This window comes from Gopherus evgoodei, chromosome 11, assembly GCF_007399415.2.
Source record: "Gopherus evgoodei ecotype Sinaloan lineage chromosome 11, rGopEvg1_v1.p, whole genome shotgun sequence".
Lineage (NCBI taxonomy): Eukaryota > Metazoa > Chordata > Testudines > Testudinidae > Gopherus > Gopherus evgoodei.
This window is the reverse complement of record NC_044332.1, coordinates 76349889-76364199: the sequence shown is the minus strand read 5'-3', so window position 1 is coordinate 76364199 and position 14311 is coordinate 76349889. Positions and strand designations below refer to the sequence as shown.

At 41.2% G+C, this 14311-nt stretch overlaps 1 protein-coding gene across 2 annotated transcripts in view; it reads right to left on the bottom strand.

Annotated features, from left to right (window-relative positions):
- Positions 1 to 14311, bottom strand: part of XRCC5 (X-ray repair cross complementing 5) — an 80955-nt gene that overhangs the window by 33553 nt on the left and 33091 nt on the right. For both annotated transcript variants that reach the window (XM_030579947.1, XM_030579948.1), the window contains exons 12-14: positions 13116 to 13206; positions 11739 to 11872; positions 5671 to 5867 (exon numbers count right to left, since the gene is read on the bottom strand). In XM_030579947.1, coding sequence (XP_030435807.1) covers positions 5671 to 5867; positions 11739 to 11872; positions 13116 to 13206 — 422 coding nt within the window. The remainder of the gene's footprint in view (positions 1 to 5670; positions 5868 to 11738; positions 11873 to 13115; positions 13207 to 14311) is intronic.

Sequence of the window (14311 nt, the reverse complement as noted above, 5' to 3'; positions counted from 1 at the left end):
GGGATATGGGTTCCGTCTACCACTCCACCACAGTTAGGGAATACCATTGCAGCAAAGCCATCCACTATGACCTGCACATTTCCCAGAGTCACTACCCTTGATATCAGCAGCTCTTTGATCGCTTTGGCTACTTGGATCACAGCAGTCCCCACAGTAGATTTGCCCACTCCAAATTGATGCCCAACTGAAAGGTAGCTATCTGGTATTGCAAGCTTCCACAGGGCTATCGCCACTCGCTTGTGAACTGTGAGGGCTACTCTTATCTTGGTATTCTTGCGCTTCAGGGCAGGGGAAAGCAAATCACTAAGTTCCATGAAAGTGCCCTTATGCATACAAAAGTTTCGCAACCACTGGGAATCGTCCCAGACATGCAACACTATGCAGTCCCACCAGTCTGTGCTTGTTTCCTGGGCCCAGAATCAGCGTTCCATGGCATGAACCTGTCCCATTAACACCATGATGTCCACATTGCCAGGGCCCGTACTTTGAGAGAAGTATGTGTCCATGTCCTCATCACTCTTGTCACCGCGCTGCCACCATTTCTTCGCCTGGTTTTGCTTTTGCAGGTTCTGGTTCTGCATATACTGCAGGATAATGCGTGTGGTGTTTACAGTGCTCATAATTGCGGCAGTGATCTGAGCGGGCTCCATGCTTGCCATGCTATGGTGTCTGAACTGAAAAAAGGTGTGAAACAATTGCCTGTCGTTGCTCTGACGGAGGGAGGGGCGACTTGGCTTACAGGGAATTAAAATCAACAAAGGGGGTGGGTTTGCATCAAGGAGAAACACACACAACTGTCACACAGAATGGCCCCCTCAAGGATTGAACTCAAAACCCTGGGTTTAGTAGGCCAATGCTCAAACCACTTAGCTATCCCTCCCCCCACTACTCAGGGAGGGTGGGAGAGGAGAGAAAATGAATACAAATGAATACAAAACAAATCTGGTCTCTTTCTTGTTTTGATCCACTCCATCTCTCCTATACATCTTAGGCTGGCAGCAGACTCGCCAGAAGATGGTGCAGTACGACTGCAGGCAGGACTGAAACTCCATGAGACAAAACTTAAAAAGAGAATAACCTGGAGTCACTTCCATTTATGTCCAGGTGCCCCTGACAGACCTCACCAAGGTCGGCTAAAAGAGCACTCAGGAGACAACGACAACGGCTACCAGTCGTAATGCACCATCTGCTGCCAAAAAGCAATGAGCTGCTGCTGTGTAGCAACGCGGTGCCACTTCTGCCAGCACCCAGGAGACGTATGGTGATGGTGAGTTGAGCGGGCTCCATGCTTGCATGGTATGGCATCTGCACTGGTAACCCAGGAAATAAAGCTCGAAACGATTGTCAGCCGTTGCTTTCACGGGGGGGAGGGAATGGGGGATGACGACATGTACCCAGAACCACCCGTGACAATGTTTTTGACCCATCAGACATTGGAAGCTCAACCCAGAATTCCAATGAGCGGCGGAGACTGCGGGAACTGTGGGATAGCTACCATAGTGCAATGCTCTGGAAGTCGATGCTAGCCTTGGTACTGTAGATGCACTCCACCGAGTTAATGGTCTTAATGGTCTTGGAGTGGGGGGACACACACTATCGACTGTATAAAATCGATTTCTAAAATATCGGCTTCTATAAATTCGACCTAATTTCATAGTGTAGGCATACCCTTAGACATCAATTACTGTTAATACTTGTTCACAGAAACCAAAAACAGAATCAAATAAAAATGTTATTCTGAAAAATCCTGAACCTGCAGCAAAGAAAATCAGATGCTTGAAAAGGTAAGGATGAGAAAAAGGCACTAGGCCAGGCACTGTTTTGCATTCTTAGCAACTGGAAACTAGCTTTAAAAATTACATGAATATGAAAGGTAAAGCTCTAATTTTAGAAAGAAACTTTCCAACCCTCATCTTTATCACCCTCTACCTACATCATAGACCACACCTATCTCTACCTTTCTCCCTCAATTTTATCACTGGTCTTCTTTGTCCCTTTGCTTAATTTTGTCACTGTTAGGATAAAATCCTTCTCCTTTGCAACTCCTGTCATCTGACATAGCCTTGCTTCTCACTCACTGTAAAAGTTTGGCATATTATATCAAGCAACACTGGAGAAAACTGCTTAATCACTCTTTGCCTCCATATACTCATCTGTAAAATGGAGAAAGTAATACTCACCTAATACAGCACAGGTTATGGACGGGTAAGTTAATTAATATATTAAAGAGTGTTGGGATCCTTGAATGAAAGTGCACTATAGAAGTGCAATGTTCTCTTAAAATCTCATCTGAAAACATACTTTCACCCTTGTGAATGCTTCATTTTTTTCTTTGTTCCTCTGCCATTATTTTTAATGCTGTTAAGTGTTTTGGGATATTATGGGTATGACAGATGCTGTGAAAAAAATAAAGCTGTATTTAAACTTAGGGCCAGATCCTCAGCTAGTGTAAATCAGTGTAGTTCAGCTGAAGCCAATGGACACATACCAGTTTACATGAGCTGAAGGTGTGCCTCTAAAAGTTTATCTGTTACTCATAATATATTGATTAGCTAGCTGCATTTTAGAAATGTAAAAAACATTTAAGAAAAATTAATGAAGTGCACATTTAAGATTAATTTAAAGGCTGGAATATTATACCCACTTCTAAGTTTATATAACAGCTTTTCCCAAACTGAAGTTAGGGTGGCTCCTACCTCTTCATTGCAAACCCACGGAAGAAAAAGGAAAATTTCTGTTTTACTGAGCTTCTTACCATTTAGGACTCAACAAAAGTGAAACTGATTAATGAATGCTGAATATTAAAATCTACATTAACATAGCTTGCTTCTAGTCCATACCACCATTATACTGTGATCCCATCAGATCTCAAAAACTAAGCAGAGGTGAATCAGGTGCACATTTGGATGGGAGACATCAAATAAAAAACCTAGAAGCTGCATGAATAGTATTGGTGATTCATAATAACAACAACAACATTACGCATCTGTAGATGTCAAAGATTCATACAAAGTTGCACAAGTGTCATTATCCCTATTTTACAGGTGGAGACACTAAAAAGCAAAGAGGTGAAATGACTTGGCCAAGATCCCACAGAGTCAGTGATACAAACGGGAACAGAGCCCAGTCTCCTGACTGCAAGTCCAGGATCCAGTCCACTGGACTATACTGCCAATATTGGGACTTTTCCCTCCAAGGAATGTCCTAACTGTACTGATGACATTCACATGACACATAATGCCTTATTTTAAAAGACAGTGATAAACAATAAGATATAATCTCACTGAACACGCAAAGTACTGTACAAACAGCACTTACTCATAGACTCATAGGCTCATAGACTTCAGGACTGGAAGGGACCTCGAGAGGTCATTGAGTCCAGTCCCCTGCCCTCATGGCAGGACCAAATATTGTCTAGACCATCCCTAATAGACATTTATCTAACCTACTCTTAAATATCTCCAGAGATGGAGATTCCACAACTTCCCTAGGCAAACTATTCCAGTGTTTAACTACCCTGACAGTTAGGAACTTTTTCCTAATGTCCAACCTAAATCTCCCTTGCTGCAGTTTAAGCCCATTGCTTCTTGTTCTATCATTGGAGGCTAAGGTGAACAAGTTTTCTCCCTCCTCCTGATGACACCCTTTTAGATACCTGAAAACTGCTATCATGTCCCCTCTCAGTCTTCTCTTTTCCAAAATAAACAAACCCAATTCCTTCAGCCTTCCTTCATAGGTCATGTTCTCAAGACCTTTAATCATTCTTGTTGCTCTTCTCTGGACCCTCTCCAATTTCTCCACATCTTTCTTGAAATGCGGTGCCCAGAACTGGACACAATACTCCAGCTGAGGCCTGACCAGCGCAGAGTAAAGCGGAAGAATGACTTCTCGTGTCTTGTTTACAACACACCTGTTAATGCATCCCAGAATCACGTTTGCTTTTTTTGCAACAGTATCACACTGTTGACTCATATTAAGCTTGTGGTCTACTATGACCCCTAGATCTCTTTCTGCCATACTCCTTCCTAGACAGTCTCTTCCCATTCTGTATGTGTGAAACTGATTGTTCCTTCCTAAGTGGAGCACTTTGCATTTATCTTTATTGAACTTCATCCTGTTTACCTAAGACCATTTCTCCAATTTGTCTAGATCATTTTGAATTTTGACCCTGTCCTCCAAAGCAGTTGCAATCCCTCCCAGTTTGGTATCGTCCGCAAACTTAATAAGCGCACTTTCTATGCCAACATCTAAATCATTGATGAAGATATCGAACAGAACCGGTCCCAAAAGAGACCCCTGCGGAACCCCACTTGTTATACCTTTCCAGCAGGATTGGGAGCCATTAATAACTACTCTCTGAGTACGGTTATCCAGCCAGTTATGCACCCACCTTATAGTAGCCCCATCTAAACTGTACTTTCCTAGTTTATCCATAAGAATATCATGTGAGACAGGATGAAAGAAGCTGAAGCCTCACACACATTGTAAGATCAGAGTCACTGGGAACCCCAAAATTTAATGCCACCTATGTACACTGTAGTTTAAAGGTAAATATACCTGTAACAGAGCACTGATCCTTGGGTGATCCGTTCATCTGTTACAGACTCTGGTCATTGAAAATTTGGAGTCATAGTTGTAACTCATATGACTAGGAGCAAGTATGTGATCTAAAGGCATCTAGACATAAGAATTCCTTAGACAGAGGCAGGAAAAAGCAGAGGACCAGGGTCAAAGAAGAACCTGGGTTAGATACCAGGGACAGAAGTCTTAATGTGGTCTTCCCATAACAGCCAGGCAGAAGGGGCTCTACTGCACAATGTAGGGAAATGGCTGCAGAGAACCCTTCACCAGCGGATAAAAGACTATCTGAGCTAACCAGAGAGCTGATAGACTGCAAAGCCCACGGGGGGCTGTGAGAGAAAGGATTAACTGTACAAATACAAGTGATGCAAACACATTATAATTAATATTAGCAGCAGCAACCATTTCTATTCTAAAAATTGTTGATTCAAATAAAAGTCTTTGGAGGAGCCCACAATGACTTGGCTTTTCAAGAAATTAACGCATATTACATAGCAGACTATATTATGAAAATCAAGCTACTTTTCCTTTGACTTAGCATTCAAATAGAAGCTACTGAACAATGTAAACAGCACACCAAGATGGAGGACGTTTTTTTACAACCAGTTTAAAGCTCTGAAGTATTTATCTATCTCCATGGTATAATACATATGATCTTAAACTGAATGAGACCTTTTGTTGTCCTTATTCAAACCATTTTATTACTACTCATATGACAACAAATACATATATTTGTTAACAATGTACATTGTACATGTTCTCCAGATTTTTTTAGACTCCCTTCTATTTCCCACAGATGTTCCCATGAAACTTTATGTGTTGTTTCCACAGACCACAGAGTTCCCAATCCATTGCACCCTGAGAACTAGATACTGGGACAAAAAAAATTAAAAAAAATCCTGTGCAGTCATGCAGAGCACACTATCACAAGGTATTCTATCTACAGACTGTCTGGCATCACAAGATATTCTATCACAAGTGATTAGTCTCATGCACAAAAGATTTCAAGCCTGCTATATCCAACAAAAACAATCTGAAATGCTTAGAGAACAATGTATTTTAAAAAATCCATAAAAACCTTCAACTTACTTGTCTTTGAAGACATCTTGAGCAGTCTTCTGTTCTTTCTTCTTGCCAGCATCTTTCAGGGGAAAAAGTGCCTTTATTTTTTCAAGTGGAGCCTGGCACCTTTCTCTCACCTCTTGAGGTGTCTCCAACATTTCTAAAAGGTGCTGTTCAATGGGTGGCAATGGCTGGTCAGGATGAAAAGCCTTATGCTGCAGGCACTGTCAGGATAAAGAGTGGGCTGGTGAGGAGAAGGGTTTTCAGGTTGTATTTTACAATTCACCTGTATTTGGCAAACCACCTTCTAGTTTCATATAATGAATATTACTACATAGGTGAGAAATATCCTGGCTCAAGATTGGCTGAAAACAGTCATGTAATGAGATAAACTTCCTGAGGACCTCCTTAGAGGTCAATAACAATATAAACCAAACAGCTCAGACAAGCAAATAAGAGCATCATCACTAGCTGCAATAAATTCTGTGAAAACTATTACTTAACTCCCAGGAACTAAACAGTTGCTTTCTCCTTCCAACTGCCTAACTTCAGTTTACCTTTAAAATGTTAGTTTCAAAGGAAAAGACTGTTTAAATTCAGGATCATGTAAGAGAGATTTTCAGATATTTCTGATGAAGACAGTCTGAAGACAGATAACAATATATATACATTGACTTCCTGCTTCAGTAAACATCAAGCTTTATTGTCCCTCAAAGAAAACATTTCCTCTTGGGTCAATCATATCTGGATATTCACAAAAGAAGTCATTATGAACCTATGAGCAAATAGAAAGAGAGAGAAATTAAAAGGCACGGGTAAAAGAGAAGAGATATTTTTTCAGATTAGATTTGAAAAGAGCGAGAGAACGGATGAGGCTGACAGAGGCACATGAAGGCTCGAAAAAATGGCAGGAGCTACAGAGGAGAATGTTCTTTCACAACAGTGGCAAGACAGTAGACAAAGAGGAGGCCAGTGCTAGACAAACGGAAGGACAGAGAGAGACCAGGTCAATGAGGTGGGCTGAAGAATTTTCATGGAGAGTTTTAAAAACAAAGCAGGCACTTTTGAATTGATATGAAATGAGTGGGAAGCCAGTGCAGATGTATGTTTGTATATCTGAGGAACATTTGCTACTGAAATGAACTGTACAATATATATTATGTATAAATGTGTGGTAAGTATTCAAAATGCCAAGCAAACAGAGTTATGCTCTCCTGTTGGCTGTCAGGCATGACCTCAATTTAAGAAAGAAAAACAAAACAAAAACCCCTCCACATTCATGCTGAAGAGGTGCCAATAACACCAATCTCTATCATATGTTACACATCAATACTGATGCTCTTCCATGCTGACATTCAGAGTGCTATCCACATTAGCATACACTTTCAAAAGGAGGCAGTTGCACAAAGCAACAGATTGAAAAACACTTGTAATGATTTAAGGCATAATTATTTTGAAAAAGAATAAAGATGTCGCTGGAAGCTGTAGCAATGGCTCGTGTAATGCTAAAACAATATTAAAACAGCGTTAGGGGACTGAATTAAACTCACAAAAGCAAGACATTGTGAATCTGATTTGAATATGTATTGTAGGCTACTGTATCCTAAGGTCCTCTGTGAGTCAGCTGCAGTAACAGTGTGGACTGAGAAACAAGAACTGCCTATATTTATTTACACCCAGCTGCTTTTGTGGGTGTGACAAGACTTTTGATGTTATTTTAACCCTTAGACTAAGAGGATAAGAGACTGTTCCACAAGGAAGAGGGCTTCTGGCTGCCGTGGGTGGGAGCTGGTCAGTGAGATGATAGGCACCTTGGAAACACCTAAGCTAAATAAATAGAACTCTGTATATTTATCCTGAATTTTCTATCTCAGTCCGTCCCACACACTCTGCTTCCCCTTTACTTTGAGACTCATATTCCTCTTCCACTTCCCTTGGCAACCAGGCAGCCTCATATTGCAACCCTGCTTCCAGGCTCACTCTCTCATTCGTATAAGCTGTCAGCAACGTACTCTGCTCTGCTTAAACTCCAGATGTGCCCTGCATTCCTAGCCTGAAGGAAGGATCAGGATTTGGTAGTAGAAGGTGGCAATTCACAGTGAAAGGGCTCTCTAGGGAACTCAGAGACCATAGTGATGCACGCAGAATGAAGATCTCCTAGATAGGTAAGATGGACAGGACCAGTTCGGACTGACTGCAGGGAAGAGTCCTGACTTGCTTTCCCTAGCAGCAGGCAGGCAGCCTCAACAAAAGGCTTAGGAACCAGTTGGTACTCAAAGTGTTAGGACACTGGCTAACCTCCAGGTGTCTAGAAGTTCAAGTGACAGCTATTTTTGTAACTGATTTAATACAACCTTTCGAAAGATTAATTCCAGTTTCATTTCCAATAAGAATGCCCCCAGTCGCTGTTTCAACCTCTCTTGGCTCCCTTCTGCCACCTGTCTTCTACATCAAGTAAAAGCTATGTCCACATAGAGCTTTCTGAAGAAATCATAGAATATCAGGGTTGGAAGGGACCTCAGGAGGTCATCTAGTCCAACCCCCTGCTCAAAGCAGGACCAATCCCCAGACAGATTTTTGCCCTAGATCCCTAAATGGCCCCCTCAAGGATTGAACTCACAACCCTGGGTTTAGCAGGCCAATGCTCAAGACACTGAGCTATCCCACTCCGCTATAAATCTCCCACCATGGCTGCACAGCCTAAAAACCTCAGTGTAGGAGCACCTACAGGCTCAGTACTTACATCAGGGAAAATTAAATGTAACATATAAACAGGGGCAATGTCCTATGTGGGATATTAGACCTGGATTGTACAGCAGAAACCCTTAAATTATGCAGCACCTTCTCATCCAAGCTCTTTCCATTATTAATTTCCTGCTCACCCTGTCCCAGTACAGCACAATCTGTCCAGTGTAACTTATTACTTCTTTATTTTGATATTAAATTTATCTTATTGTATGCTGCCCCAAAATTTACAGAGTGCTGAAGATTTCTGTACTGAAAAGAAATAACGGCATCACAGAAAATGTTGAAGGGAAGCTGGTGGTTTTGATAGCTGAATCGGAGAGTCAGTTTCCCACTCAGGAAGATACAGGAGTTGGTTTTGGTTTTTTGGCACCTAGGAGGAAGTTGAGGCTTTTGTATTGGGGAAGATTGAATTCCTCATCCTCCACTCCAGCCAACTCCGACAGCCATTTACCATCCCTTTGTACCCTCTCATATAAGCCACTTCTTGCAGAGATGAAAACATAATTTATCTAGATGCTTCTGCTTAAATATCAACATTCACTGCTAATCATTTTAAGTACCTTCATGAGGTAACACCTCAGTGAGATAAACCGGGCAGTTCATATTTCCCTCAGAGGCATTTCTCAAGCTGTGTGTGGATTCATGCAGACATCACTGTACTGGTTATATTCACAGCATATTTTAAAGGTTTTCTTGGAAACCCATAATAGCCATAGGTACAATTTTTTTTTAAATATGTTTAGTTTGTGAAGTGCAACTATGCAGCAAATTCAAAAATAAGAGTAATTTTGCTGCAATTTATATGGCTGCATAGTTATATGACACTCAGGACTCTAGCCAGAAACCTGTGCTGCAGTAGAACAGACGTATGTGGTTTGAGCATTGGCCTGCTAAACCCAGGGTTTTGAGTTCAGTCCTTGAGGGGGCCATTTAGGGAACTGGGGTAAAAAAAAAATCTGTCTGGGGATTTGTCCTGCTTTGAGCAGGGGGTTGGACTAGATGCTCTGCTGAGGTCCCTTCCAACCCTAAGATTCTATGATTTCTATGAAATGGCAGAAAAGAACGAATAGATTATGGTTTATTATTTAGACTGTATGCTTTCTGAGGCAGGTACTATATTTTATTTTATTTTATTTTATTTTATGTTATGTTAGTACATCATCCAGCACTCTGGGTATACCTAACACAGCAACTAAACACCCACAGCTGGTCTGTGCTAGATGACTCAGCTCATGGGGTTGGGGCTGCAGGGCTGTTTCATTGATGTGTAGACTTCTGGGCTTTGGCTGGAATCCAGGCTCTAGAACTCTGCAGGGTGGGAGGGTCCCAGAGCCCAGACTCCAGCCTGAGCCCAGAAGTCTACAAAGCAATGAAACAGGCCAACAGTCTGAGCCCTACGAGCCCGAGTCAGCTGGCATGGGCAAGTCTTAGGTTTTTCTTTTCTGTGTAGACGTACCCAATGAGGCCCCCGTCCTGACTGGGACCTCTGGCCACTAGCATAAATAATAAAATTAATGCCCCACCAATAGCAGCCTCTCCTAGGGAGTCCTATTTTCCCTCTATCTTCCTCTAAAAACAACATGTTTACAGTTACACAGCAACCCTCCAGCAGCACTCTCAAATCAGTCACTGGGATAATGCCATTGTTCTGTTTTGGAAGTCAATGATACACCAAGGAAAGAGACCTCCAATACATGACTGTCCATTGAAGCAAAAGTTTAAAACGTTATCTGTAAAAAGCAGAGGAAATTCCATCAAAACATTGTTCCTCTTATAACATTGTTTTTTCCTAACTCCCAGCTCTGCAAACTCCCCCTGGGGCTTGCCTCATGCTGGGGTCTTTCCATCTCAAATATCACCACCAAGTAACAAAGCTTCTGCATATCAAATCTTGCAATCAGTTGCATTCTGTACAATCACTCTGGTAGGCAGCACGTGAATGCTGAGTTCTGCAGGGGTCATTGAGAGTAGGATTTCAAGACAGTGGAATTACACTTTTGTCACTGAAGACAAAATCTGGCCCACAGAACCTTCTATTTCTGGTGACAATGCAGTAAAAGAACAAACCCAGGATGACTCGCAGAACCCAGGCTGAATTTGCACGCACGTAGGAAAAATATTTTTTAACTTGTAAAATGCACAAATTTCATCTGGAATCATTGAGACACAATAAGGATGGACCCCACAGTGCCATTTTAGTCACTGTTCAGAGCAGAAACTCACATTCTACAATATTCTATCCATGGCCCTGTGTATAATATACTTATGCAGTTGCATAAATTGCATCATAATTGCCCATCTTTTTGAATTTGTCACATCTTTTTTTAAAATGAACTCTTAAATTCTGGGGCATAATTAAGTCTCTCGCCTTCATGGTTGCAAAGAAAATCTTCAGATGTGAAACAAATGTAAATCAAAACGCAGACAGTTCGAAACAATAGCTCTGAATCAAGTGTGAACTGCTCCATTTATCTCTAAAATGTGTTAACTCTGAAGCCCAGTGAGGATATTTTAAGTGTCAATACTGTTAACTGTTTCACTGCTGATCATTTTAGCAGAAACACCAAGCTAACACACTTATCTATAATTGCTGGATGCAGAAGCAGATGTGCTGGTGGATGTTTTCAGGGTTTGCTGGGGGTAGAGAATGAAGAATTAAGACCCTCTCAAGATTTAAAGTCAATCTCTGCCCCTGCCTAAAAGGGGAAGGAGAGGGGGGCATCCCCTCTTCAACTGCCTCCTCCTTGCCAAAACACAAAACAAACTTGCCTTCCTGAGGGACAAAGGCCCCAGTTTCCCAACAATAATTTCTATCATGCAGTTATGCATTATCAGTATAAAAATCTGATACTAAACATATTTTATGTTGGCCATACACTTTGAGTTTGTTGCCAAGTAAAATAAACAAACAACAAAGAATACTGCACTGATTATGTTGCACTAGACCAGGACAGTGAAGGACAGAGTTTGTGTGGGCAATGCTGCATAAGTTGGTCTACGGTGGCAAACAGAACATAGGACATTATCTAGAAAGAAGATGCAGCTGTTACTCAAGCACATGCCTTACTTGTAAACGGCCCAACATACCCTGGCTGGCCTGGGTTTCCTTATATGATAAGGCTTTGTTTAGACTGCCTGTTGAAACCCTTATGATGCAGGGAGCTAGAAATATTTGGTCTGAACTGATGCCTGTGGCAAGACACAAGCTAGCAGCCACTCAGGATCAAGGGATTAATTCATTTAACTTACACCTGTCACAATCCAAGTCTCTTCATACAACTCTGAAAAAGATGGGTAGGGGTGTGTAGAAACAGGAAAAGTTTTAACCTGAAAGTTAATCATCTCACCTGATATAACCTCTGAAACTGAGGGTTTGGTATTTTGCTGGTTTTAAATATGTCTTCGGTTGTCTCCCCATCATCATCTTCATAAACCAAACTCATAGAATCAATGAGAGAGTCAATTGCAGATAACTGATCCTCTAAACCAACAAATATAAATATGAACAAAAAAGATTAAATACACTTGCAGACGGATCTGCTTGTAATAATTCACACGCAAAGATCCACTTCAGAATATGAGATTTTAACAAAGGAATCAAATGCCCCAGAATTCACTATGTTTTATATTCCCTGAGGATACAGACAGGCTGATAATGAACATGGATAATGGACACAGTAATGAAAACCATGCATTGTTTAAGGATTACAATGTAAAGTTATAGACCCTTTTAGTTTTGTGAAGATCTCAGTTACTGCTGCCTTTCTGTTTCCATTTTTCTTCTTTTTCAAGATGTTTTTATTTGTAACAGAAGGTTTATAGGCCACTTGGAAAATGAGGAGAACAGTTGGTTTGGAGAACTAAATGGAGTAATGCAACTTTTAAAAGTTACAAATGTAAATTAACTCAGTTCACAATAGTCAATTATTGCCTTGGTAAGATGGGTTGTTAAATTTCTGCTTTCAAACTGCCTCTTATAGGCAGGAAATCAAAAGCGAATCAGGAATCACATGGCATCCTACATGCCCTGACTGTCAGATTCTTGTTCCTTTTCAGAATGGGCCTTACAACAAAGAAGAACATCCACAACACAGTCTGGATTACACATTACCGCATTAATTCAATCTACTCCAGACTCTTGGGACAGTGAACCAAACACTGTAGGGTTTCATCTGGGCCTCCTGTCTGAATCCCAGCACCTGTGTGTGCCTACTTCTTCAGCACTAATACTTGCATACAAATTTAAACACCAGCTTTTCACTTCTAGATTACATCACAGTATGCATAGGAAGGTGGCGGTTAGATGGCCTGTCTGAAAGAGCTGCTGGTTCTCTGTGCAGTTCCTAAAGCAGAGAGGTCTACGGTGTGAACCCCATAACAAATAAACCCTTTGATGACAGTCTCAAAAGAGAGGCCAAAGACTGACTGGGTCATGGGGGATTAACCAGGTCTCCCTAAAATCATAAAAGTTCAGAGAACAGCTTGTGATCATTTAACCTGAGCCAGACTTTAGCCTGCAGTATAGTGTTGAAAGGCTGTGTGCAACCCTTGGAGCCACTTAGCCTCCAACTAACCAGACAAAGTTCTAATGAGCTGACCAATCTGACTTCTTCCAAATCAGGTTATGTTTTCAAGGGAAAATCAAACATTCCATGTATTTTAGAGTGACAAAGTTATGCTATAAGGCTACAGCCAATTAGTGAGAAAATAAGGGACCTACTCACCTGTAGGAGTGTACTTTTTATTGTTTTTCAAAGAGGAAAACATGTATTGTCGTAAGTCTTCCATGTAGGGTAACTGCACATATATCAGACACTAAAAGGGGGAAAACAAAAGTGAAGCAAGTGAACTTGAAGTGAAAATTTAAAGTTAGTTCCAGAAGTAAAGGCAGCAGGAGTATAAGGAAATCAGAAATCTAGAAACTGTACAAATTGAAATAGTTTAATTTACTAAACATTTGTATTGTACTACAGTTTAAGTACAATATTTAACATAATTATTACTTTCACAAATATCAGGATGATTAAAAAAAACTGTGTCAGTAATGCTCTAGCCATTTATTAGACCTATTGGATCACCTGGCCCATCATCCTGCTAGTTTAGGATTGTTGCCTAGTGCTCTGTCCACACCAGCTTTAAATATCCCATGCAATGGAGCTTTCACCACTACCTGTGAGAGATTGTTCTATGCCTACTGCATCGTATCATCAAGCAAGTTGTTTTTGACATTCCCAGCCTAATTTTTTTTCATATACCTCCAGCTCACAGCACCCTAAATAATTCTTTTCTATCCTGGATGTTTATACCCTTTAAAAATACAAAGACTTATGTCCACCCCCACCATAGTCACTGCTTAGCGAACCTATACATAATTTAGCTCTCTGAACAGTCTCTCACAAGTAAGATCAGTGGAAACATATGCTGCAGAAATTCTGCAATACTGTACAGCTTTTAGGGTCTCACTGTGTGTGTGTGTGTGCGCGCGTGTGTGATGTAAAGCATTCATTTTTAAAACAAACTACATTTCTAGCCCTTTTGGTTTTGAAGGAAACCTTCCCAAATGCAATGTGAAACAATCCAGCACTATCTTCTAAAGTCTTCAGACTAACTCAAACAGTATCTCTGAGAGGTGTGAAATAAGGAAAATGTAGAATCACAGAAATGTAGGGCTGGGAGGGACCTTGAGAAGTCATAGAATCATAGGACTGGAAGGGATTTTGAGAGGTCATCTAGTCCAGTCCCCTGCACTCATGGCAAGACTAAGTATTATCTAGACCACTGGTGGGCAACCTCCAGCCCATCAGGTCAATCCGCTGGCGGGCCGCGAGACAGTTTGTTTAGATTTGCATGGCCACCCGCAGCTCCCAGTGGCTGCAGTTTGCCGTTCCCAGCCAATGGGAGCTATGGGAAGCAGTGCGGG